The following is a 27,726-nucleotide window of genomic DNA, read 5'->3' as shown; positions in this document are numbered from 1 at the left end:
AAACCAGGATTTCATGACTCTAGTCCAGTGCCTTGTCCACTAGGTGCTCAATCCTCCTACTGGTTTACTGGCCTATGGATCATACCCCAGCCCTACAGGCTGGGTCTATTACAATGGAAATACTGATAGACCCTTATTTTCCATCACTGAGAGGAACACTGTTAGGCTGTCAATGGGTCTATCTCTCAGGGCATGTCCGCAATACAAAGCTACGCTCGTAGCCCAGGCGAGTTATGTGCATGCCAAGGGAAGAGACTGTACTTATCAGATCGAATTGGCAAACTGCAGCTCCACACAGCATGCAAAGCATGCATTGAAGTCCTGGGGCAGTAAGTTTTAGCATGGACTTCGCAGAAGCTCTCACAGTTGACCAGCAGTGGCCAGCTCTTGGTGAAGAGAGTAGGTGGGAATATTTACCAGAATGTTTGATTAACATTAATGCTATGCTAGTCCCAAACTGCTGTCAATTAACAGAGATCCAGTACAATACAACAATGTCAACTGAGGATCTGTCCACACATACACACAGTTTGACTGTGTTGTGCTTTAGGAACCGAGATCGGAAAAATCACTTTAAGGAAAACTGCTTTTTCCTCCTCTGTCAGTAATTTTTTTTTAACATTTAATACATGTCAGGTTTGTTTGTTTTTTATAGATATCCTAAAAAAAATTACATCAGAAAATATTTTGAGTAAAATATTCTCTTCCTCACAGCCTCATCAAAATCCATGTGCAGTATTACTTTCCAATCCCTTATGGCAATGGGATATTTTAAGGTCAGTTAAATTTATTCTTCACTCAAGATTTTTTCAGTTCCCTGCATATTTTAAACTGATTTTTCCTCTTTAACCCAGCTATGTTACAAAAAAAACTTTCCCTCTCTTTTCTGAAAAGAAAAAACAAAGTTGTCAAAAGAAGAGAAATTAATCAGAAACAGGTTCTCACATTTTCTAATTCACTACACTTTATACTTGTTACAAAAAAACATTGACAATGTCTCCCATTCCCTGAATCCCTTGATGTTTAGAATGCTACCCGGAATTGTGCTCGGAATAAAAGAATTAATCTGAATATTTGAATTTATTTTTCTTATTTGCCATTTCATGTCCCACAGAATAAATGTTATACACGAGGAGGGGTGCTAAACTGAGTGAGAACAGAAAGCTAGCCCTTCAAAATCTGAAGTTTGTTTATTTTTGTCCATGCTGGGGATTTCCAGTGTACTGGAATAAGAACTTACATTTTTATAGCGCCTTTCATCTTGAAGGAAGCCACAGACTTTTATTAACATTATATACAGAAAATACTTCGTTTGATTCTGAAGTGCAGCCACCTCTAGAGTGAAAAATGGCACTTCTTTTTAACAGCACATAAGCAGGAGCCAACCCTGCAGACCTTTCCCGTATCCGTAAGTGTTGACAAGGGGGGTCCCTCAAGTGGCAGAATGTTATCACCCCAAATGGAATTTGGCCAGGACAAAACAACTAACCTCTTACAGAACATCTCATGTAATAATAGTTTCTGTGTCCAAGAATTAGTGAAATATTCACAATGAAATTAAGGACTTTGCATTTTGGTGTTTATTCACAAAAACAATCCCACATTGCCCCAAACCATAGGTGTCCTACTCAAAAACTGCCCTGTTTTCAAGCAGAACCACCAACACTCACAAAATTCAAAATCTCATCTGAATAAAGATCCATTTCTGCATCCAAAAAAAAAAAAATCGGTATCTACCTGTGTTTCAATGCAAAAGTGGACAGTTCACAAAAACCAAAATGTGGGGGGCTTAAAATGGAATGAAAATGCACACACTATTGTACGACGTTTCACACCTCCACTAATAGCAAGGAGCATTGCCCTGCTCTGCCACAGACATCCTGTGGAACCTTGGGCAGGACACTTAGTCGTTCGGTGCCTCAGTTCCCCAGCTGTCCAATGAGGATAATACTTCCCTATCTCTCGTGGGTGGGTGGCAAGGATAAATACATTAAAGATTGTAAAACACTTTGAGATCTGTCGATGACGAACCCTACATGAGAGCTAGGTATTATTATTTATTATATATACTCCTGCAGGAGACTAGCCCCTCACAGTATGCTATGGCCAGCATCCTCAAATCCATTCCCAGTCCAGGAAAGAATTCAAGTAAATGTGTCTATATCTATATTCAGGACCGTATGTAACCACACAGTTACCTTTAACCATGCACTTGAATCTCAATGACTTCAGTACGGCTTTAGATTGTGCTTAAATGCTGCCCCGAATAAAGATGCTGTCCTGAATTGGAGTTCAAATGAGTCATCGACACTACTTCCCTCAACAAACTGGGTACGCTTTGGAGGACAGGCTGGGGCCGCGGGAACCTCAAAAGGGCCAGAATTCAAGTTTAGTTAGGCTAAAGGATGAATCTGATGGTTTTCTGAATGATCCGAGCCTCCCAAGTGTGCAGAACTGGTCTGGGAAATCTTATGAGAACAGGATTTCTAACACCTCCACTTCCAGTCCACCTAGTCCATGGCATTTTGGCACTTCCAGCTGATCTTGGAAACTTAAAGAGAAAACCGGCTTCTCCGAACATTTCAGAGCGTCCCAGGTTTTGTGCGGGTTTGGTTCTTAAAAAACAGGTGCACGTTCAGAGGGTGGGTCTATTTTTCTTTTAATCCAAATCAATTTGCCCAACCCTATTTCAGACCATGCCAAAACCTGCTCAGCTTGTGACAACTGACAAGATCGCATCCCGAGGTGCGATGCTGCTGCAGGTTTGCTACACCCGTGCTCTCCTTTTATACTTCGGAATAACATTTCGCCAGAGTTGGCACTTACTAGCATCTCCCTGGGCTGTGCAGCGTGTGTGCACGAGATCCTTGCCCTTCCGTAACTCAGGTGGAATATTTGGTTAAATAAAATACGTTCCTATCGACTGTATGGAAAATTAACATTTCTGGGACATGGCTAGGACAATACACACATTAGACTAATAAAAGAAAAAAGGAAAAACACTTCTTTGTGCAGAGCTCTGTGACAGGAGGTGGTGAGTTTGGCTTCATTATGGACTGGACAGGTGTCCCTCTCACAACAGCCAGCTCCGTAATTAGCCTTCTTGGGCAATCTCCATGAATGCATTGGCATGGAAGCTAGAATATCCCTTCTTCAGGCCAAGATGGAGGGACATTGGCAGGGGGTGGGAAGCGGGCAATACAGCAGGCCCACGCTGTAGCTATTCTATGGATAACACCAGAGTTACGAGGACAGATTCCAGACTTACCTTGCATAAGTATGAACTCATATTTCAAAGTATCTTGGGCTCTTAACAGAACCTGTTGGTCTGGTGTGTTCAACGGGATGAACTGCACGGGCTGCAATATGATCTAGATCCATCATGAGTAGAATCATCATTTACATTTCTGTAGTGTAGTGCCCTGGCCTTCATCCCCAAGTGCTTCACAACATATATCTCCCAGTATAACACAGAAATCCAGCCATCTCTCGAGGGGAGAGGGGTAGCCAACAGATAGGACCTCCGTTTTTAAGTACTCACACGGGAGAGACTCAACCACAGGGCCAGTGGCTTAGTACTCAGGGTCGCTATTGTAGATTCAAAGAATGCAGGTCCGAGTGGCCAGATTCTGATCACGCTTACTCCGGTTTTACACTGGTGAGCCTACATTGATTTCAATGGCATGACTCCATTTCTCCTGGTCCCAATCTCACTTTCACCAGTGTCAATCAGAGGTAGCAGGCCACGTGAGATCAGAACCTAACCCTGTGGGTCGAGGCCTTGCAGACGATTGCTCAGGGCGACGCTACAGAACATTGCCTCTGGCTATGATCAGTGAATGCCATATGGGAATGTTCACGCCACAAAAGATGCCAGTTTATCAGTGGCGCTTCAAAAGCACCCCTCACCCTAGAACGTAGGTGCCATTCTTATTAGAATCCATCTCCTGCTTCCCAGAAGATGCTGAGCTTTATATACATTGACAATGCCTCAAATTTCTGAAGCTGATGAAAAATCCCTCCTAAGATCTCTACCTAGCAGCCAAAAGATTAATGCTAACAAGCCAGGAGCCTATCCCAAGTACAGAGGAACAGAGTGTGGGGCCCTGTGATCTTGCTCCAAAAAGCGAATATCTTACAAATTGTTAAACAAATTCTCTGTATTTGTAGCCATCTGGCCTGCATTTCGCCATCTACATGATTCAACATATGTTGCTTTTATCCCCTCCCACCACCCCCAGCTTCCCCTCTGTTCTCTGAACACATGCGCGTCACCCCTTCCACCCTCACTCTCAGAACCTGCTCCATGCTAATCCTGTAAAGTGTTGGGCACATTTTAGCCCTTGTAACAAATGGACCCACTTGCTCTAGTGGTTCTCACCAACAAGGGCAGTTTTCCAGCATTGGTGACAAAGAGGAAAAGGGTCTTTGCTAAGAAATAAAGCTGCTCTTGTTGGCCTGTCGTGGAATTTTTGAGTCAGACACACTGAGGACCAGATCCTCCACCCGTGTACATCAGCATAACTCCATTGAAGCCAATGGAGCTTTGTCAGTTTACACCACAGAGGATCCATGCCTAGATGTCCACTCAAGTTGCAAGGCAGTGGAGAATGAGTCTGTTTTCCTACAGTTCTGTTCGTGGTAGTTGCCGGACATACACATCAAAGCAAGCAGACCTTTTTCCAAAACACTGTTAAGAAGCACTCAGAATATCACAGACCGATTTCTGAGCACACAGCACTATTCAAAAGATCCACAATTCCTACCCCAAGGATCAGTCAGGCCTCAAAGACTCATAGACTTTAAGGCCAAAAGGGATCATCTTGTCTGACCTCTCGCACATTGCAAGCCACAGAACCTCACCCTCCCACTCCTGAGGTAGGCCCCTAGCCGAGTTACTGAAGTCTTCAAATCTTGATTTAAAGACTTCAAGTTACAGAGAATCCACCATTTACTCGGCAAGTGACCCGTGCCTCATGCTGCAGAAGGCAAACCCTCCCCTTTCTCCCCTCCCCCCAGGTCTCTTCCAATCTGACCTGGAGGAAAATTCCTTCCCGACCCCAAATATGCTGATCAGTCAGATCCTGAGCATGTGGACAAAACCCACCAGCCAGACACCAGGAAAAGAATTCACCGTAATAACTCAGAGCTTCCACTCTAGTGTCCCATCTCCAGCTGCTGGAGATATTTGTACCAGCAGTTGCAGACGGGCCACATGTCATTGTAGGTAACCTCATCACACCGGCCCCTCCGTAAACTTTCCAAGCTCAGTCTTAAAACAAGTGAAGTTTTTTCCCCCTGCTGCTCCCCTTGGAAAGCTGTTCCAGAACTTCACTCCTCTGTTGGTTAGAAACCGTCATCCAAATTCAAGCCTATGCTTACTGATGGACCGTTTATATTCATTTGTTCTTGTGCTGGTATTGGCCCTTATCTCAAATAACTCCTCTCCCTCCCAGGTGTTTATCCCTCTGATGTATCATATCTCCCCTCAGCCTTCACTTGGTTAGGGCTAAACAAGCCAAGCTCCTTAATTCCCCTCTCATAAGGTAGGTTCTCCATGCCCCTGATCATCCTAGTAGCCCTTCTCTGCATGGGTTCCTGTTTGAATTCATCTTTCTTATACGTGGGAGGCCAGAACTGCACACGCTACTCAAGAGGAGGTCTCACCAGTGCCTTGGATAATGGTAATAAGGCCAGGCCTTGCTTCAGCACCATTCTACCATGATTATTCTCCTCTCTCTCTCTTTCTCCTTTCCTCACTGGTCTTGTTTCCTGCTGTGAATTTCTCTCTAGCAGAACTAGGGTGACCAGATGTCCCGATTTTATAGGGACAGTCCCAATTCTTGGGTCTTTTTCTTATATAAGCTCCTATTACGCCCCCCCACCCGTCCCGATTTTTTTGTCTGGTCAGCCTAAGCAGAACACTCTGTACATTTGATGGTGCCATGAACCTACAGTGGCAAATAACAGATGCAAAGGTGACTAGCTAAACTCTACCCAGGCAACACAGGAACCTTCTGCTCCAAAGACACAGGCTTCTGCCGCCAAAGTTAACAGACATCTACATTAGGTGCTAATAACCGATTGCTCATCTCCTCTTTGCAGGTCTCTAGAGGCTGACAAGAGCGAGTGGCCAGCAGCGATAAGTATTGACACATCCACGTTACACAGAACAAGATGACGGCGTCTAGGGAAGAGAGTTAAGAGCTAAGGATTTGGCTTCACATCTACGTTCGCCCCCAATACACTAGGCCAACAGGAAGATACAGGTGCTCAGCATCTCTGAAAAATCCGCTCAGCTATCGTGGAATAATTAGGTCCCTAAATTTAGACCCCCCAGGTTTGAAAACACAGGTCTTGAATCTTTTCCCAGCCCAGCGATCGCAGCTTCCCTGCAAACTGACTCTCTCCTCTTAGCCATCCCTGGTAAAGCGCTCGTGTCAGACGCCCACCTGGACACCTAACATTGGGATTGACACAGCCTCTCATTCAATTTTCATGAGGCCTGTGGAACCCTGCTTCAAAGAGAAGAGCGCCAGGGCAGCTCCCCAATGGGACGGGGAGTGTATTACACTTAATTACACACTGTTCATGGTCTTACGTATCAGGCCAAGTGTTACCAGATGTGTAGGGATCTCTCCAAGTGAGCTGCACGCCTGAATGCCTGTTTGGATATTTCATAGGTCAGTATCTTGGGTGTTAGGGTCAGGGCTGGATTTCATATGCAGATGTGACAAATCTTTTCTCCTCTTCCGATAGCTTTTTAATAACAGCATAAATCATCAGACACGTCTCAGGTGGCTGTATAAATTACTCATTGGTGTATTTAAACAGGTTTATCAGGGCCCTTTTTCTAGGCCACCATACGAAGCCGTCGGGACAATAGACCTGCCTGCTGAGAACTCCGAGTCTGAGACTTTGCATACACCATACTTCATATGAAAAAACAGATCTCCACATTACACCAGCGTGCTTCAGACGTGTTCTAGCAGGGCAACAGAAACACAAATAACTGATACGGGAAGGTTAAAGAAGGCTGGAGCCGTCTATTCCTAATGTGTGCCTTGCTGCTTGCAGTGTTCGGATTGCACCTGGGAATTTAACAGGATGCTCAGATACAGGCAAAGAAATCAACTCAAAGGAGAATAAAGGAACATCACTAGTCTGGCATCATGGCATCAATTCTGAGACAGTTTCTGAGACGACAACCTTTTTACTTGTGCTTTAAAGCGTTCTTGCCTTTCCCATCTGGTAAACAAGAAACTACCATTTAGCACGTACAAAGCCAGCCAGGACAGGACCAGGTCAGCAGCCCAGGCAGTGGCACAGAGTAGCCATCCGAGGATGGACCGGCAGGTCAGGCAGGCTTGTACTTGGGTTGCAAACCTGTGCCGGTGCCTAAGCGACATCCACACGGCTACTTTGAGCACAGTCACTCAAGCAGAGCTAACGCATGTGTCTGTCTAGGCAGGCTGCAATAGACGTACCCGTTAGGACGTTACACAGCTCCCATTTATGCTCGACTGCCCCAACTGTCAACAGGTTTTTTTGCACAGAACGTTTTGAGTTTTGCCAACCCAGTCAGGGGCCAGGCCCCAAAAGACCATGAGACTGGCTTAAAAATCATGGAGTATTTCTTTAATTTTTTTTATTAGTCTTCTTATTTCTGAGCCTTTAGGGTTGACGCTTTCAAGGAAACATTTTTTTTTAAGTGACAGTGGAGATTCTCCCATTATAACATGACTCCAGGACCAGGGGCTTTAAGAAAAAACAACAAATTCACCTGTACCCCGATATAACGCTGTCCTCGGAAGCCAAAAATCTTACCACGTTATAGGTGAAACCGCATTATATCGAACTTGCTTTGATCCGCCGGAGTGCGCGCGCACACACACACACCCGGAGCACTGCTTTACCGCGTTATATCCGAATTCGTGTTATATCGGGTCGCGTTATATCGGGGTCAAACTGTATCATGTTTCAGAGTTCTTTTAACAAATATCATGAGACCGCTTCATGTCACACAGATTATGTTTTGAACATTAATTCTAATTGTGACATTAAGAGAAGTATTTCTTGCTTAAACAATCCAAGCTGAACACTGCAGACTTTTACACTCAGAGTCCTTCCCAAAGAGTATGTTTTAACTTCTCTCTTTTTTGGAAATGAATATGGCTCCTCGTTTCATTTAAACGGAAATGTATTTTTCACTCAGGTAAACACAAGGTGCGTTACACACTATCGTCTGTCTAATGCACGGGCCAGGAATGTCATGCCCATCAGAGACCGCGTAACATCAGCTCCATGTCTGAACATTCATGGTCAGATTGTGGAACTGTTTACCAGTGGCGACGCGTGAGAGGAGGCATGTGGGGTCACATGCTTTCCCAAAGTTGCTGCTTGGCTTGTACTGAGCATGCTCAGTAACACTGCTGAAGCCAGCTTCCCTCTCTCTGCTGTCCCACCCCTGCCCACTATCAGTGGGGGCAGGTTGTCTCCGCCCCTTACCCAAGCTGATGCATACTCACTCACTCATGTAAGGGTTCTCAGTTGGGTCACAAACGTTAAAAACCCAGAACTGAAATCAGCTGGCTGCCAGTTACAGACATTGCTGGGAGATAAACTGGGACCTACATTTTCAGTTAATTTTCAATTAACATGTCACTAGAAAAACGGTTTAGTAGCGCTATCGGGAGGTTTAACTAGGGTTACCATATGTCCGGATTTTCCCGGACATGTCCGGCTTTTTGGTCCTCAAATCCCGGTCCAGGGGGGAATTGCCAAAAAGCCGAACATGTCTGGGAAAATACTAGTCCCCTGCTTACCTTAGAGCGGCTCCGGCAGGCTGCGAGCTGCAGGCGGGATTCCCCCGCAGTGGTGGCTGCTGCTCCCCCCCAGACACCTCAGCTTTGTGTAGCTGAAGAGCCGAGCGCCCCGAGCGCTACCGGCTTCACGGTTTGCCGGGCAGCCCCCAGACCTCCAGACCCTGTGCCCCCAGCCGGGCGCTTCCCCAGCGCACACACATACAGCTATCTTGATTATCACTTCAAAAGTTGGTTTGTTTGTTTTTTTTTTCTCTTACTTAATTGGCCTCTCAGAGTTGGTAAGACAACTCCCACCTGTTCATGCTCTCTGTATGTGTGTGTGTGTGTATATATATGTTTCACTCTATATGCATCCAAAGAAGTGGGCTGTAGCCCATGAAAGCTTATGCTCTAATAAATTTGTTAGTCTCTAAGGTGCCACAAGTACTCCTGTTCTTTTTGCGGATACAGACTAACACGGCTGCTACTCTGAAACCTGTCGTATTTGGTCATGTTACACATTTAATAACTCACTCTCTGCAAATTACTTTTGAAAGTGTAGGACCCTGATCTTGCAAAGCCTTACTCCTATGTTTAGTCCTTACTCTGTTTAGTCACATGAGTAAAGGCTGCAGAATCGGGCCCTTAATTAGTTTCTTAGGACACTCAAAACCAAACGAATTTGAAGTTCTAACATATAGCCCTTGTATCTGCCTTATAACAAGATCAGAATCAAGTCCCTATATATATAGATATAGATATACACACACACATATATTGTATATTGTATATATCTCCCTAGATGAAGAGAGAGCTGGATTACGTTGGATCACCAAGTTTCTCTTTCATTTGTATGTTAGGAAATTAGCCAGCACACCAAACTCCAAGACTCTGTCCAGACTGACTGTGACAACCCATTGGGACTCTGTAGTTTCAAACAACTTCAGCAGCTGCTTCTTTGCTTTGCCAAATGAATTGTGGTATTATCTTTTATTATTATTATTATTGACTTTGTGCCAGAGTCTCATTCCAGTTGTTCTGGTGTTAATCCAGAGCCACTACACTGAAATCAATGGTGTTACTCCAGATATACACCCGTGTAAATGAGAACAGAATCTGGTCCCTTAGGGTATGTCTACACGGCAGATGGGAAGTGTAATTCCCAGCAGGGATAGACACACACACACACACTCACTCTGCTTGAACGTGGCCCCAGCACCACGGGGAGTTGGGCTAGCTGCTGGAGGACGTACTTGGGCTCAATCAGGATTGTGCTTGGGCGGCTGGCCTTAGCTGCTGCCCATGCCGCCAGGGTCGTACAGCAAATGTGAGTTGTTAGCTCAAGCAGAGCTAATGCACGTATGTCTGCCCAAGCTGAGAATTACACCTCCCAGCTGCTGTGTTAGCCATTCCCAGAAATACAATGCACCAGATCTTCAACTGGTGTAAATCAACAGCGCCGTTCTGAAGTCAATGGAAAGATTGCCGGGCACCAGCTGGGGATTGGACCCAGTTTTTCCACCACACACGTCAATGGAAAGACTCCCATTGGCTCCAATGGACTTGGCTTGGACCCTTAAAATCTGGGATGGGTGATGTTGGCGTCTCAATGAGGATTAAGCAATGACTAGGGCACTGGTTACTTCCTATTTAAGGAACAAACTCGGGGCTGTAGAAATAGGGATGGACGAGTTCCAACTATGAAAGCAGGATGGAGGAAGACTGTGTTCAGGTAACACAGGAACCGACTCAAAACCAACCTCAACAGCCATCTCCTATTTTGAGGTTTGAAGCCTTTTGGACAAATACTTGTTCAGTCTGTTCCTGAGGCCTCTGCATTTTCATGATGAGGCCGAGACCAGGAACAGATGTGCTGAAATACCACAAAAAAATAAAAGCATGGTTTTTTTGGTATTTCTAGATGGATCAGAAGCTGGAAACACCAGAAATCTCTCCAGAACACCTCATATCTCAGGAGACCACCTTCTTCGGTTATCAGACCCAGGAGGTTCAAAAAAGGATTGGATGATCATCCAAACAGAGGTCTCTGGAGGTTCTCCCATTACTTGGCTTAAAGGAGCCCAGACAGGTTCTGAGATGAGTGAGACCAGAGACAGAACTAGGGCTGGAAAAAAGCTTGAGTTTAAAAAAGACCTGCCAATTAATTAAAAAGCAGGAAATGCTGCGTCAGCCAACAATGGCTTTTCATTGAGTGCAAGAGTCACTTTTAACTAATAATGCAACAGAGGTAAAATCGGAGACCTGAGATGCTCCACACTGATTAAAGAAAATTGGGGAGGGGGGGCGGAGGGGGAATGTGCTATACAAAAGTGAACAGAAATCTACCACTAGCATCTGCTGCAAGATTAATTGGGAGCTTGCAAAGCATTGTGGGTAACAATATGCAAATGAATAAGCATGTCCAGTGTTCCACTCGACCTCAGAATCTTCTGTGCCCTTTTAAGCAGTTCTGGTTGTAACAAAAAACAATGTGACCTGGGTGGAACCTGAAGCCACAGCAAGGAGTTGTCAGCAGTACAGGACCATTGACTGGGTGAATTGGATTGGGTGCTGATATATGCAGGGAACAAACCATTTAACCACCAGGGCGGAAAATATGATCAGCCCCTGTTTGAACTGTGGGGTCGAGCACAGTTCCTTAGAATGGGGCTCAATACAGGTGACACCGTCTACACCGGCAGAATATTTCCAACATCCATTTGGCAGTACGGTAGCCGGGAGACTGGATCGCTATGTTTGTCCTCCAATGTTGTACCCAAAGTGTCTGTAGACAGTGTCATACAGGAAGAGACAGGAAAAGGAGGTGAGCAATACCGTCAATTAGTACCAAACAGTGCCTTATTCTGTAACAAAGCCTGTCTAGCAGCCAATAAGATTGACCTTCCCTCAATCCAAGCCATGTTGCAGAAAGCAAATAAATATCCGAGTGGGTAAAAACATGCAGGTCCACACTGGGCAACGCGTGTCTTTTTTATTTCTGTGAAATCCCATATACATTAATGATGCTTTGTAAATATTAAATAAGTAATAACTTCAGTAGCTACCTCAGACTAAAAAGTCCCAGAGGTTCACAGTAAATCCCGACAAACAAGTCAGACCTCGTCAGTGAAAAACCCGGGGCCAAATTCTGCTTTTAGTTGTACTACTTTAAATAAGTAGTACAACTTGCCAAGAGGGTTGACAGTGACACCAATGTAGCTGAAATCCCAATATGGCTCATTTTAGTCCACATAATATAGTGCTAGAGAAGTTGAGCATGAGTCTCACCTGCAACTGTGGTCACCACATATGCTCTCAGGGCAGACACTGTCTTCTTTATTACTTATCTGCCTAGACCATGGGCCCTAATCCTGAATTGAAGTGCAGTAGAACATCAGAGTTATGAACACCAGAGTTAAGAGACTGACCAGTCAACCACACACCTCACTTGGAACCAGAATCAGGCAGCAGCAGAGAGAAAAAAAAAAACCAAAAAAGCAAGTACATTACAGTACTGTGTTAAACGTAAACTACTAAAAAAAAAAGGGGGGGGGGAGGAGCAGCATTTCCTTCTGCATAGTAAAGTTTCAAAGCTGTATTAAGTCAATGTTCAGTTGTAAGCTTTTCAAAGAACCACCATAACATTTTGTTCAGAGTTACAAATAGTCTCCATTCCTGTGGTATTCTTAACTCGGAGGTTCTACTGTACCTAGATTCTACTGTAGCCGAAATGAAGAATACTTTGTGCTTGTACAACATGGGCACAATCTGATCTGGTAACGTTTTACACCCCTGTTGCACGGGCATAAGTGACAAAACCATGTGGAAGTCCGAGGAGAAGCAGGCCCTCTGTGACGAACTTTCATTTCCTTTTTAGTAACCAATAACCATTCCGCATCCTGCCTGTTCCCTTGCTGCATTTCATTCACTTGGACACAAAATAAAAATCGATTGACTCGCCAGGCAAAGTGGAACCAATTTCACTTCCGCATATTAACCCAAGCGGACATAGATTTTTTCCTCACGCTTGGGTCTCCAACACGGCAGGCGAATGTTTAAATCTACCCCCCAAAAGCTTTTCATTGAAACAAACATTTCTGTCCAACAAAACCAAAATTCCGACCCTAACTAGGACTTGGCAGCAGCCCTTGCATTTTTCTCACCGTTTGTGTGGCTTTGGAACAGGACTTTCTGAAATATAAAAGCGACCAGAGGAAGCAGCATCCGCGCTCACTGGAGAGAATAACCTCCTCCACTTAGGCCAAAAGCTCCGTGGCTCCGATGCAGCCCCAGCACATCCCCCCACTGAGTTGTCACTTCAGGGAAGGGACTTGGCAGGCAAATGCGAGCAAGGTTAGGACAGTCCATGAAAAGGTTTGCGTTGCCATCAATAACCCAGGAGACCTCAGCATGCCACTCTCGTAGCGCAGGCGGCGGCGATGGACAGCATTTTATTGGCAGCCTATTCAGTCCCTTGCCAATGGCTCCATCCCAAACCCCAAGCATCAATTGACAAGTGTAAGTAATGAGGGACTGTGTACGGACGCGCTGGGGAGCTCCTAGTCGAGCACCTGATCAATGACACTTATTGAGTCTTCTTCATATTCCTTTAACAGCCCACTCTGTGCACCCGGTAATTGGAGAGCTGCTTTCACTTCCATCATTATTGACAATTCCTCCAGCGGGCGTGGAGACACAACTTGTCACAAGGAATTACGGTGCGACTTCAAGGCATAGGGCAAGATTAGCAACCACAACACGGCATTTAGGTGTTCAAAAAAACCCAGCGCATTTGTTGGGGTGCGATCAGCCATTTGAAAAGTGCACATTTCTACATCTGGACAGAAGGACAACAGGCTGACTTCAGCACCCCGACAATCTCCCCAACAGATGCACTTAAAGAGAGATGCATGATGCAGGTTAGATAAGACAGCATGTTGCTAAAAGACCGAAGGAAAACAAAATGAACCTACCAGTTGCCATAAGTAATATGGAAGTTACTCAAGGAAGTTAAAAACTACATCACGGTACACATGGCTTGTGTCACCTTATAGCCAGGACAGAGTCTGTTTAGAGCCAGGTAACCCCGCCAACCAGGGGAGAGGGCACAGGGGAGGAGGTAAGGTGACCAGACTGCAAATGTGAAAAATCGGGATGGGGGTGGGGGGTAAAAGGAGCCTATAAAAGAAAAAGACCCCAAAATCGGGACTGTCCCTATAAAATCTGGACATGTGGTAACCCTAGGAGGAGGGGAAAGGTAGAGTAATCACAAATCCAAAGCTGTAAACTCTCTATTGGCGCAGCACTGCCCCATGGTTAAAATAGAGCTCGGAAAACAAGAATCTTGGTTTGCTAGTCCCAGGCCCGCCACTGACTCTGCATGTGACCTTGAGCAAGTCACTTTAGCTTCTTTGTGCTTCTATTTACCTTTATCTGTGAAAGGGGAGAATATTTACCCACCTCACAGGGGGACTGCCGGACAGAGTTAGTGTTTGTGGAGTGTTCTGAGATAAGAGTCACCTCTGGTGCAAGGGGCCAGAGAAGGCTGAATGTTAAAAGTCACGCAGTGGTCAATTCTGTCGTCAGCCCACAGCTCAAGTGAACAGATTGTGTGATGGTGAAATCCACAAGGGCCAAAAGGAATCCAGGTGGGGAATGGCCAGTGGATCAACCATCCCAGCCCCAGTGCTATCCCAGCCCAGCTCCATCGTTCGGAATACCGGGGTTTAGGGAGCTCTCAGAGCTCAGACGCACGTGCAGAGTTCGGACACTATGGATGGGCTCCCAGAATGCTGCCTACCCCCACGCAGCAGCAGCAGGCTTGCTGCATCCAGGTCCCTACCCAGAACCTGGGAGAGAAGGAAAGATGATTTGGCCTCCGGGGACCATATCTGTCAGATTTCTTGTGCCTTCCCATCAATCACCAGAGACTCCTTTTTGCACAAAATGGTAGACATCCAAAACACCTGCTAATTCACCAGCTGAACTACCAAATGAGTACAAATGGTGGCAGGTTAGGAGATTGCTAATTCTTCATTATAGCTGCAAATACACCTGCTGCATATGCATGCAGGAACGCGAACGCACACGCGCAGCGTATTTATGAGTCTAAGTAGTAAATCAATACCAGAATGGTCAGGACTTCCAACAGCAAGGACGCTTAACAAGGTCACATTCTGATTCTCTCCAGACTAATGAGTGACGATTACTAATAAGACCCCAGTGACAAGTGACTACATTAATGTAATTCTCTCCTGCTTGTAATCAATGTTCTGTGTTAAAATTCACAGCTTTTTTTGAGGCATGAAATCACTTGTCTCTCCCTCCCTCTTCCCCCGTCTCCCAGCTCCTTTAGATCAGCTGTTTCAAATAAAGAATTTTACACTTATGATGACCTATGGGTGCCGGGATTTCTTCACTTTGGAACATCTTCAATACTACAGCTTGATAAAGAGAGGCAAATATTTGCAGTGAATATTTAATCAAATTTGACAGTGTGTTTTGATTACAAGATGTTTGCGGCCCTTTCACCTTCGCTGTCCACGAGCATTTGTGTATTGAGGCTTTCCTAGCCCAAAAAGAAGAACAGGAGTACGTGTGGCACCTTAGAGACTAACAAATTTATTAGCTGTAGTCCACGAAAGCTTATGCTCTAATAAATTTGTTAGTCTCTAAGGTGCCACACGTACTCCTGTTCTTCTTTTTGCGGATACAGACTAACACGGTTGTTACTCTGAAACCTTTCCTAGCCCAGCTACTCACAAAAGGCAAACGTTCAATGAGAATATTTGCAGGAAGCAAATTTTGTATATTTGATTTATATCAGTCACATGGTATTGTGCCTTCTTCCATGATTGGACGATTTAGCTAAACACCACACAAATGGAAGATTACACGGCAGGCCTAGTCTTCCTGTGCAGTGTTTGTACAGCAACCAACACAGTGAGGTCCTGGTCCATAGCCCGGGGTTTCTGGGTGTGACGGTAACACAAATCATAACTATTTAACTGATAGCCATTTGAAATTTGCGGCCTGAAATTCCATTCCACACACCCCTTTAAATGCCACACTTAAGCCTTCAAAATAAGTTAGTCAGACACACGGCAGGAGTTAGTTGCTGAAGTTACAGAGCAAACTGTACGCTGAATTGTATTAGTCCCCATTTGCATTTCGGACAATCTGCAGACCAAGAACTAGTCACCAAAGGGAGTTGTGAATAATTCTGAATTGCTGACACCTTTCAGATGTATGTGTTCATACACAATTTATTACCAGGGGAAAAAAACAAGCCACAATTTGTCAAACCACATTATTTGATGTGAATTATTCACCCAAAATGAGGGTTAGCAACTTTTGAGTAATGGGTGAGCACATTGTACCTTGAAACATGGACACTTTGGGGACCACAGAGTCACAGAGTGGGTGACGGCTAAAGTGAAACGCATGGGGAAATCGCAGCTCTTGAATGCTACGCTGCTTGCGGGACCCTAACACAGGGGTTCTGGCCCACAGACCCCTCTGAACCCAGTCTGCAAGGCTCATGCAGTCAGAGCCACAGACTGGTGGGGCACTGCACGTTGAGCCCGCAATAGATATGAGTCCCGAAGTTGAGGAAAGCTGCAATCTATTTCCTGAAACAACTGCACACCCGTCGGTGCCAACGCGACGCCCCCTGCCACAAGCAGAACAAAGTTTGGGCACCGCTATTGTAAAACCCTCTGTTGGGCATGAGTTTGATGTAACTGTTACATGCAGCAAAAATAGGGCATGATCCAGCAAACCCCTACTCATGAGAGAATCGCAGTGTCCCACGGAAGCCAATGCAATTGTTCGTGGTAGTAAGGCCTGTGCCTGGTGATAAATATTTCCTGGAGCATGTCCATAGATCTTTTAGAAAATAAAGGCTCACTTGAAAATAAGATCACAGCATTAAAACCTGACCTAGGAACCTGAGACAAGAGGCTAGATTCTCACCACCGACTTCACTGGAGTTACTCCAGATTTACACCCTAATAGAGAGCATGATTTGGTCCATAATCTCTGCAAGTTTTGAAGCTTTCAAAATTAAAACCCTAAACCTGTTTGACGGCTGCCTCCCCTGGCCCCTTCTTCCTCTCATTCCCATCTCACCTCCTTCTCCCACAAGTCAAATATCTAACAAAGGAAGTGAATTCTAAAGAGATTTTGACATTCACCATCTATAGTTCCCTTTTATCCCTAGCCTGGTGTTGGATTAATGCACGTCACACCATTTCAAAACAGCGACCACGAATGAAGCTGCAGAAGTTAGGGAGGGAATTGCAGGAAGGAAAGTTAAAGAATCAAAGTAGCTTTGGAACCTTAAGCAAGTTGGGGGCGTTTCTTAAAAATCCCTTCCCTTGTGTAACCCCCGTTTTTGGTTTCATTTTAGGAGATGGGGAATGGAGACTGTGAAGGGAAAAAGAGGAAGGAGGGGTTGGGATTTGATACTGTTGCTTTGTGTGGTACATAGAGACTGACTGCAAAAAGGTGGAGAAACTCAGCAGAAATATTCAGATGCAATCAGAAAGGTCTGGTTTTCAGTATGTATTATAATAAAAGAACAACAATAATCCCTAGCTCTTCTATAGTGCTTTTTATCAGTAGATCTCAAAGTGCTTTAACAAAAGAGGGCAGTATCATTATCCCCATTTTACAGATGGGGAAACTGAGGCACGGAGCGGTGACGTGACTTGCCCAAGGTCACCCAGCAGGCCAGTGGCAGAGCCAGGAATAAAACCCAGGTCTCCCAAGCCCCTCCCTCGAGGACAAGCGGTGCTCCACACTGCTTAATGTTAAGCATGTGAGTAAATTCCCCTTGACTTCATGGGGATCTAATCATATTCTTAAGGTTAAGCACATGCTGGAATCGGGGCCAGAATGATCAGTACCTTGTAGGGTCAGTGAGCAACTGACGTGAAAAGGGGAAACTCTCCTCCTTGGAGCTCAGCATGACCCTTAGACCCCAGGCATGAAACCCAAACTCCCTTCTCCCCACTGCCTCCCAAGCGATCAGAGTATAGCCTTTCCCCTGAGCACCCGTGCAAGGGGGTGGGGTAGCTGATCTGAAGTTAACCCCTTGACTCGTTAAAGTATTTGCCATCAGAGACAACTCTTATGCGGCAGCTTCTGCTTTGGGCAGGCCACCATTTTGCAGAAGGGGGGTGGGTGGGGGGGAGAATCAGTCCGTTGCTGATGAGCTTTGTAAGCAGATGGATTTTGAAAGCTCTTTGAAAAGCCATTTAGAGCTAAATCCGGGTATTAAACCAGGCCTTTCATTAGCCCAGTTTTCAATCCCCACCCAAGCTTAATACAGTGAAGAGTTTTTGAAAGGGTCAGGCATAAGCTTTTAAGCGTGTTCTCCAATTAACTTTTGTGCTTCCCTCCACAACTTCCTCTGAGCAGCCCACTTCCTTCTCCGAGTGACTATAATTACTATTTTAAAAATCTTTGAACAGCCTTAAGTAACAGATCCCATTTGCATTTAGGCAGCATCTCAATCCATTAGCCTTTTCCACTTTCCTGTCATTATTTACTTGTAGAAGCTGTCTAGAGAGGAAAAAACCACAGTATTTTCAAAAATAAATAGGGTTGCTGCTAAGAAAGGCGTTATTGGCTTTCAGGACAATCTCAATTACTTCATGTTATCAGATACAATGTGCATGATCATACAGTGGATATATCAATTTAAAATCATCAAGACAAGAAGAATACTTGGCAATGTACCATCCCGGTTTACAGCAGCAATGCTGCATTGTATCTATCCATGTTACAATTAAGAAGCTGGATTTTCAGAACAGCTGAGTACCCCAAATCCCTGTTGAAGTTCAGCGGGAGCTGCAGGTGCTCAGAACTTCTGATAATCAGCCCCAACTTTTCCTTTAATACTATTTTTAAAGAGTCCTTTTTCTAAAGGTAGTGTTTGCAATTCAGACAATGCAGCACTGCATGAAATCACGAAAATTAGAAAGAGAAAATGATTAGAAACAAAAGTGAAACTGACTAGTTTATTTTCATTGTCCAAATAGAGAAGTGCAGCAAGTAAACAAACAGCATAAAGTGCAAAGAGTAAACTGGAATTTTTTTTAAGTTCTTTCAGTTTTATTAATCTAGGAAGTTATCTGTAACATAGGTAAGATTTTAATAAGTATATTAACTGTAACATTGATTTGATTGTCATAGCAGAAAAATCATGACACGCCACAAAATGCAAAATTCTCAGATGCATAGAAAATATGAACAAATGTCACATAGGCACATTGTTTTGTGTTGAATGTAATTTATTTTGCAATGACAATTATTTAAAACTGTTCTATAATAATTAAACTAACAGCAGTGCTGCAACTTTTGCTATTTTTTTTTAGTAGAGTTTCACAATGTTTGAGGTTCTTCTTAAAACTTCAGACGCTGAAGTCATGTGAACACACAAGAATCTGAGTTTTTGTATAAAAACAATAAGTTTTAATCCTTGTGGTTGCAGAGATAAGCTTGAAAACCTGAATTCCAAAGGTTCAAAAGCCAGAAAGCAAATATAAAAAGAATTCCAAGTGTATTATTTGTTAAATCTCATGATTTTTAAGACAATCACGTGATTTCTTGGGGCCTGGCTTATGGTTTTTGAATGCTTAGGGTTGGCAATACTGTTTTAAACCATGTAAAAACCCATGCCACTCCCCAAGGCTTCACTACATTGCAAATTTGTTTTAAAAAAATTAATTAAAAGTCTTGCGCAGCTGATTACAAAGAACATAACTTGTTACATCCTAGAGTTAGAGCTTTTATCAGGAAGACCATAGCTAATAGCAACACGCAGCCTTAATCAGTTTTAACCTGATGGTGTCCATTTAACAACACAGAGAATAAATGGGCCTCATTCCTTTGCAGTTGCACCAGTTTAAAGGTTTGATCTAAAGTCTGTTGAAGTGAGCGAAGAGAATTTCATTGACTTCTATGGGGTTTGGACTGGGGCCAAAACCAGAAGCCACCCCATTAAAGTCAACAGCATCACACTTGTGTGAAATTGATGTACGTGAGATCAGAATCAGGCTCTTTGCCTCCGAGCTGAGAGTTTTCTAAACAGCCACAGCATAGCCCGTCTGGGTAATCCTGAATAACGCCTGCCCTGTGATCATCTGAAACATTTTCAAATGTTTCTTCCCCATCCTAGCAGCAATAAAAGCTATTTTTAATCCCATTTGAAAGCAGTTTGCAAAATGCCAAAATCTGCATGTACTGCATCCCAACGGATTGCTTCATAACTACTGTCTAGACCAAATATTGTGAAGCAGCAAAACATGGGCATAGCACCCAGAGAGGGCCCGATCCTTCAAACACTTATCCACGTGAGGATCATTTGACTTGGTGTCTGCAGAGCTCAGGGCTAAATGTTATGTAACTAACAGCATGCTAAGAACACAAAAGGGTTGCTATTCAGGTGAATTAATTTCACTGTTTCAGCTGAAAGAAAGTTACATGGTTATTCTACAGACCCAGATAAGAAATATTAAGCTTTGCACCTTAAATTAACAAGGGGCTAGCCTGACGCTTTTCTGTCTTTTTGTTTGTGTTTTATATTTATATTTATTTATTTTTGGATTGTCGTGACCTGATGTGTGGGGTTTGGAGGTGGGGAAGATAGTCACTACTTCTGACATTTTAAAAAATGAGATGATAAAATGATAAATAAGAAGTGTGATCCAGAACTCAATTTGTAGGAACACACTGTGAAAGGAAGGCTGCTCTCAAACTTTGAGGATTTGGAAGTTAGTTCATTAGGAAAGCAGATTAGCTTTGTCAATGAATAAAGATAATGCATTAAAGCCAAGCTCCTTGGATGTTTTGTCAGCTGATTCCATGTTTATTTTGTACCATTTCTTTGTCTCTCCCTACCTATATATTACTTAAATGCTTCTATGAAAAGCTTTCCTCAAGCAAGGACGTGAGTTTCATGCCAAAATGCATCTTGGCGATCACTAGGAAGCGAAAATGTCCATTTCTTTAATGGATCCTGCTATAGGATATCTTGATCTGGCTGCACAAATCACAAACACACACAAAAACCCTTGAGGCATCCACTTAACTCTGCTTTTCAAATGCCAATAACATTCTCAGCTAATGTCAAAAGAGCAACACTGGAATCAGAGTGTCTTTTTGTGTATCTTTTCCACGCTGCGCAAAGACTTAAGGACAACAAGGTTTACAGATAAGAAAGCCTGCCCCAGGAAACCCTGTCTCCCAGCTCCTTATAAGAGTGTCACTTGCCTCCAACAGTGAGATAGAAGAAATGCTTGCAAATGGCAAGGTTTAACTGTCTCTAGTGCCATTCTATACACACATACGCACACACAGGTGTGTGCACGAACAATATTAATAATTAGCTCCTCCTTTTGGCCTTTGTGTACTGTTCTTGAACAAGGGAAAAATTAAGAAAAACAAAGTTTGGGGGGAGAGGCTTAAAGAAATTCAGCGGGTTGAAATTGTTTTATTAAATTGATGGAGGCCTAAGGGCACACCTACTATGCATAACCTCTCTGCATTATAGCACGGTCCACAGATCAAGCATTGATATTCAGACACAAGGGCCTGCCAGCTGTTACCATTGCATATACGCAGCCATGAGTGTGTGGCTTTGTTATTTATGCCCCCCAAAAATTAATGAAGTTTGCATTTGTTTTAAGTTCCTATAAAAATCTGATGTGGGCCAACATCCGCACCGTGATATTTTGTGGTGCAAGAGGCTAATCTTTCAGCAGCTGCATTTTCAGTGTTTGTCAGAGGCAACAAAGATGTGATCAGTTATCTAGTGCTTCGGCGCAGCACCGCACTTATCCTGTATCTATAAAACTGTGTTCCTTTAGGTAGCAAAATACAGGCTGCGGGACGAAGAGGATCGTAAATAAGATGAGGAACTAGAAAATGCACTTCTAGTTATTCAGTTGACAATGAATTGGCTAGTCTGCGCTGTTGCATTCTGCAGTGCTTCGGTGCAGGGAAACTGCTCTTTGCATCAGCTGATTTTAAAAACCTTAACTACCCAGAACTCCCTGCTATCTAACATAATGTCTCTAAAGATCTAATCATTCCATTGAAAGTTCCCTCAATTACCCAAAACCCCCATATTCCAAACTTTTCCATATTCTCCCCATGACACTAGAATCGTTGAGGCCGTGATGTGAAGCCTGGAACTGGGAGATTTTAGAGAATCCGTTTAAGTTATCGCAGCGATGAGCACAAATTAAGCTCTAACAATCTGAAAGAAAAATCTCAGCACTAGTAACAAAAACGAACAAACAAAAAATCAAATGCAACATTTTAAATAGATTTTTCTCCCCAAACAATCCCCAGTTATACAATCAGAGATGAGCCATTTCTGCTGTATGTTAAATCAGCCACAGCCTTTTAAAACTAGAAACTCTCCACATAAAAGTTTTACTGGATTGAAATATTCTGCAGTTATTTCGATCCAGCCCCTTTCAATGCAGGTTGTGGCTCTGATTCTGATCTCATTTACATGGCAAATACAGAGTAACTGCATTGGGCCAGATAGCCTGCTGGTGTAAACGGACACAGCTCCAGGGAAATGAAGGATTTATGTCAATTTATTAAGTACCTGAGGATCTGGCCCTTTACTTCAGTAGCGTTAGTGGATATATGCACCAATCCAAATGAGTGCAGAACGGCCCCCACGTCTTCATGGGTTGTTCGCATCTCTAACAATATTCCTGCTAGAATTCTAAAAATCACTTGTCAACTGACATCTTCATGCAATTCGATGTGTTTACATTTTCCCTTTTCTTTTTTTCCATAAAGCAGAGAAATAACTACAGAGAGAGACAATAAAGTGCTAATATTTAAATAAAAAAAAAAAAAGGACCCCCTTCTCCTTTGAAAGACAGTGCACTTTTACCCCAGTAGCCAAACTACAAACATCAGCTTTGCTTTCCATTTAGGTCTAGTTTACACAGTGTTAAGTGCAGCAAAAAAAAAAAAAAAAAAGTGGTTTTGCTTTAGGATAAAAATTCACTTCATGCTTGGATTCATTAGGTTATTTATGTTATAATCCAGAAAGGAAAGCTGTTTATCCTCATATTATGAGTTAAACCTATAGTAACCAGAAAACCGTCACGTTAGATATTTGGTTGGTTTATGCTGAAGGCTTTCGAGTCATTAACAAAGACCCCCACCCCACCCTACCCTTTTCAAAAAGGGAGAGCAGATAAATTGAATTTAAATACACAGTGAAAGACTAACCTAGAATGAATGTTTGTAATCAATTAACTAAACAATTCTTTAAGCGAGTAATATAATATAAACTACTCCATAATTACAACTAAATACTGCTCATTTCAGTACAGCAATTGTTCCAAGCACAAGAGACTGAACTGTGATTATGAAGAAGGGGAATCTGGGGTTGTCCATATTCTAGAGGAATTTTTTTTTTTATTTAGTTAAGACAAGCAACAACTCTACAGGTGCCCCAGGCCCCAATGTCTTGGCATTAAAAGCTTTGGTGTAATTTTAGTTTCTTGGCTCATTCAAATATTTAAAAAAATGTTTACACCACTTTGAGATGGTCCTAGGAAAAGTTTTAACTTTCATCCACCTTTTCTTTTCACACAGGCACACCTCAACTTTAGCTCAGTCTGACGTTAAATGAAGAAATAACAATGAAAACACATTTTTATACGAAAATAAAACTGGAAGAGCAAAGAGTAATAGACGAAATATTCTTATGCATAGTATTTTGAACGCAGACTTGCTCTACTCTGAATCACAGTGAAGTCTCTTTAAAGATTCTCCTTTACCAGAGAGAAAATGGTCACATCTTTATAGAATATTGCACAGATTTCTGTGATTCAGTTAATGATATAAAAATGTTCTTTACTTGTATTTCCACTGACTCCACAATGCTCAGAACCATTTTAAAACATTTCATTGGTATCACCTAAACTCCCTGCAAATATTTATATCCCTCAAAATTCACAACTAGTGCAGTACTACGCATAATATTTATTCATTTTATACCTCTGCGGTATACGCTGCAACTTTTTCTTAGCTCCACTACTAGCAACATAAGAATATTCTAACTTCTATGCTGGGTTTAATAATGTGGATAATTGTCATTAAAATGTTTTTCTGGCTGGTTAGGTCCATCTATTAGTTTTCAACCAAAACGAGAGCCTACTGATTATTGTCAACCCCACAGGAATATGTGGAACTTAGAAATGAAATCATAAATCATTGTAACATTAATACAATCATAAAAATAACTTTGCTGCTGACTGTACTTGAAGGTGCACTAAGTCAACAATTTTACAATCCAGATGTGGTATTACAGAGCTGCAACTGTGAGGCTAACGTTACCTCACTTTCCATTTAAAGCCTGATTTTCAAGGGTTTGTGTTTCAGGGAGAATTATTACCTTAAACCTTCCCTGCAACGGAAAGAAATGTGAAGAAAGATGACGTAATTGAAAAGAAAAAAATCTTTTTTGTTTTGGTTTAAAAGAGAAAACAATAGCTGGACAGCCAGACCAACAGAAAGACAGACGGGGCTCCCCGTTTTATTACTTTCAGATGTTTGAATAGAACAGTGACACTTTAGCAATCTGCACATGTTGGCTTTCTTCAAACTAACAGGCTAGATTCATTCACTGACTTCAGGGGACTTACATCATGAGTGAATTTGGCCCAGACACTTTCAGTTGGCCAAGACATGGAAGTTTAATAGACACCACATGCACAGTAGCTGCTCCTCCAAATGTTTTATCGCCCGAAGAGTTCAACTCCATTGAAACCCTTGAAACTAAACAACTCCCTTGAATCAATACAGTTCTGCCCTTTGACACAACGGGCCGACCGTAACGTATCAAAGAATTCAGACAATAGTTTTTTTCCCCGCTTCTCTCCACTGTGACAATATTTCCAACCCACTGTAAATAAGTGATTCCTTTGATAGATTCAACCATGTCATGCAATGCTAATGGTTACTCCGTCTTTTTTAAACTCCCTAAATGACACACTGGAAAAGGAAATGGGAAAAAATTGCAGGTGTATCAAGGATAAAATATTAAGGGTTAAAACCATAAATCCAGGTAATTCAGAAGCCAAGTCTCCAACTTTATCCTAGATTCAGCAGTCTTTCCTTAGGCAATGCCATCTGTCCCAGAACCAACTAAGCCTGCCACATATAGGTACAGTGTGGTGCGTTAAGAACAGAGGGCCTGATTTTCACAGTTACCGAGTGCTCACCACTCCAGCTGAAGGCAGTGAGAACGGCTGGCGATCAGCTCCTCTGAAAAATAGACCCAGGGCTTCCTATCATGTATGATTCACTGGGTTAATGCTGACATTAACCAACAAACTTGCAACGGTCTGTTCCCATTAACGCCTGCAATTTAATTTTTGTTTTTAGTAGGAACACTGATTTGTTGATCACTGGCCTCCGAATCCCTGAAATAACATTCAGACTCAGGAAACAAGAAGTCATCGGATTTGCAACACAAAGACAGGTTTTGTTCTGATAAACATTTTTGCGGAGAAAGCCAGCCTTGCAACTAGCAGGCATGAAAGGTCATTTTAAATATTGTTTAGTATCGGAACTTCTGTCAACCTCCCTTTAAAAAAAAAAAAAAAGGTTGTTTTTAAGTGTTAAGAATAAAAAAAATTAGACTGATTGTTATTAATTATTTAAACAGAGAGCACCCGCATGTCCTAAGAGCTTTCCAAGCACAGAGGACAGCACAGTCTGCGCTTTAAAGTCTGATCACTGTGAACCTGTTGCTTTCACACTGGAGCAGAGACCAAGGCACTACCAGATACCCCACCATTGGCCTGACACAGGGTGGCATCCTTTAAACCGTATGATGCTGCAGAGAAGTGGCTCACGATTTATTATGCACATGGGGCATTCATTCCTGCTGTGCTATGAAAAAGCAGCATCCGCAGAGACCCAAAGAGGTGAATGATTTCCCAAGGAGGGAGAGCTTGGGAACGGCTGGGCCCGCTTCTATAAAGGCCATACACAAAGTAAATAATCTGCCCCCACCCAACTGGTAAATTTACCAGTAGCATTTTAGTCACTCTCCTAATAAAGATTAAGCACAAGGTTCCCACATACACACTCCCTGCCATGATTTTTTTTTTAAACTAACAGCCCATTCATGCCTTGAAAAATTATTATTGCCTTTTTCTAATGGGGGGGGGGTGGGAGAAAACCAATGCAACCCAGGTCATTTTTCTACACCATAACCCCTTCAAAAAGTGTGCATAGAAAATTTTTAAAGAGACAGGAATTAATTTTTGAGGGGCAACCTAGGTTGAGTTGAATGGGAGCAGAGGGCAACCTGAATTGCATGGATTGGGGGAGGAGGGGTTAGTCTGGATTGAATTGTTGGGAGCAAGGGCTAACCTGGATTATATTAAAGAGGAGTAACCTGGATTGAGTGGATGCAAGCAGGTGTGAACACAGATTACACTGGAGTAATCTGGATTAAATGGGGAGAGCAGGAGTGAACCCAGATTACATTTAAGAAAAGTAACCTGCATTAAGTGGAGGGACCAGGGGCTAACCTAGATTACAATAGAGTAACCTGGATTGAGTGGGGTGGGCACAGTGAACCAGAATTACAATAAAGAGGAGAGATCTGGATTGAGGGGGGCAGCAGGACTGAATCCAGATTACATTGGCATGACCTGGACTGAGTGCAGAGAAAGGGGGTAACCCGGATTACAACAGAATAACCTGGATGGAATTGGGTGGGAGTAGGAGTGAACCCGGATTAGTGATCTGGATTGAGTGCGGGGAAAGGGGGCTAACCTGGATTACACTAAAAAGGAGTCACCTGGATTGAATGGGGGTGGGAGCAGGGGTGAACCCGCATTACACTGGAGTGACCCGGTTGAGTGTGGGGAAATGGGGTAACTCGGGGTACATTAAAGAGGAGTAACCTGGATGAAGTGGGGTGGGAGCAGGGGCGATCCCGGATTAGGTTGGAGTGACCTGGGTTGGCTGGGGGAGCAGGAGTGAACCCGGATTATACTGAAGTGATCTAGATTGAGTGCAGGGAAAGGGGGCTAACCCGGTGTATATTACAGAGGTGTCACTTGGACAGAGTGGGGTGGGAGTAGGAGCGAAACCAGCCGGAACGCAGGAGTGAACCCGGGTTACCCGAGAGCGCCCCGGGCCGGGAGCGGGGGAACGGGGCTGACCCGGGAGCGCCCCGGCTGGGTGCGGGGGAACGGGGCTGACCCGGGTTACACGGGAGCGCCCCGGGCTGGGTGCGGGGGAACGGGGCTGAGCCGGGAGCGCCCCGGGCTGGGTGCGGGGGAACGGGGCTGAGCCGGGTTAGACGAAGGAGGACTCCCCGGGACGGGGCGGGAGCGGGCTGACCCGCGTCTCACCTGTACCAGCGCAGCCCCTTCTCGTAGCCGCGGTCGAAGAAGTGGGGCTCGGCGCCCAGGGCGCGCACGGCGGGGTGCGCCCGCAGGAACTCCAGCAGCGCCCGGGTGCCGCCCTTCTTCACCCCCACGATGATGGCCTGCGGGAAGCGCCGGCTGCCCGGACCGGACCGGCCCCCGGCCGCCGCCTGCTCCTCGGGCCGGTCGGGGACGGCGGGCGGCAGCGGCTCGCAGGAGCCCGTCAGGCAGTAGAAGAAGTAGGTGCCGAGCAGCAGCATGGGGAGGCCGAGGGAGGCGCGGGGCTGCGCCCGCAGCAGCCCGCCCAGCTGCCCCGCCAGCCCGCCGCGGCTACCTCCCATGGGGCGCCGCTGCCGGGGGCCGGCCAGCGCCGCCCGGCCGGCACATGCTCCCCGCGGCCGCCGCCGCCTCCCCGCGGGCCCGGGCGAGCCTGGCACAGCGGGGCCCCCCCGGCCGCTGCCCAGCCGCGGGAGGATGCAGCGCCCGGT

General features: G+C 44.3%; 1 protein-coding gene across 1 annotated transcript in view; it reads right to left on the bottom strand.

Moving 5' to 3' along the window:
* Positions 1-27,598, bottom strand: part of HS3ST6 (heparan sulfate-glucosamine 3-sulfotransferase 6) — a 114,461-nt gene extending 86,863 nt beyond the window's left edge. Inside the window, exon 1 of the mRNA XM_034784538.1 lies at positions 27,224-27,598. Within this exon, the coding sequence (XP_034640429.1) occupies positions 27,224-27,579 (356 nt within the window). The 5' untranslated portion in view covers positions 27,580-27,598. The remainder of the gene's footprint in view (positions 1-27,223) is intronic.
* Positions 27,599-27,726: the final 128 nt, after the last annotated feature.

Source organism: Trachemys scripta, chromosome 10 (genome assembly GCF_013100865.1).
Source record: "Trachemys scripta elegans isolate TJP31775 chromosome 10, CAS_Tse_1.0, whole genome shotgun sequence".
Taxonomy (NCBI): Eukaryota; Metazoa; Chordata; order Testudines; family Emydidae; genus Trachemys; species Trachemys scripta.
This window is presented reverse-complemented; position numbering and strand designations above follow the sequence as displayed.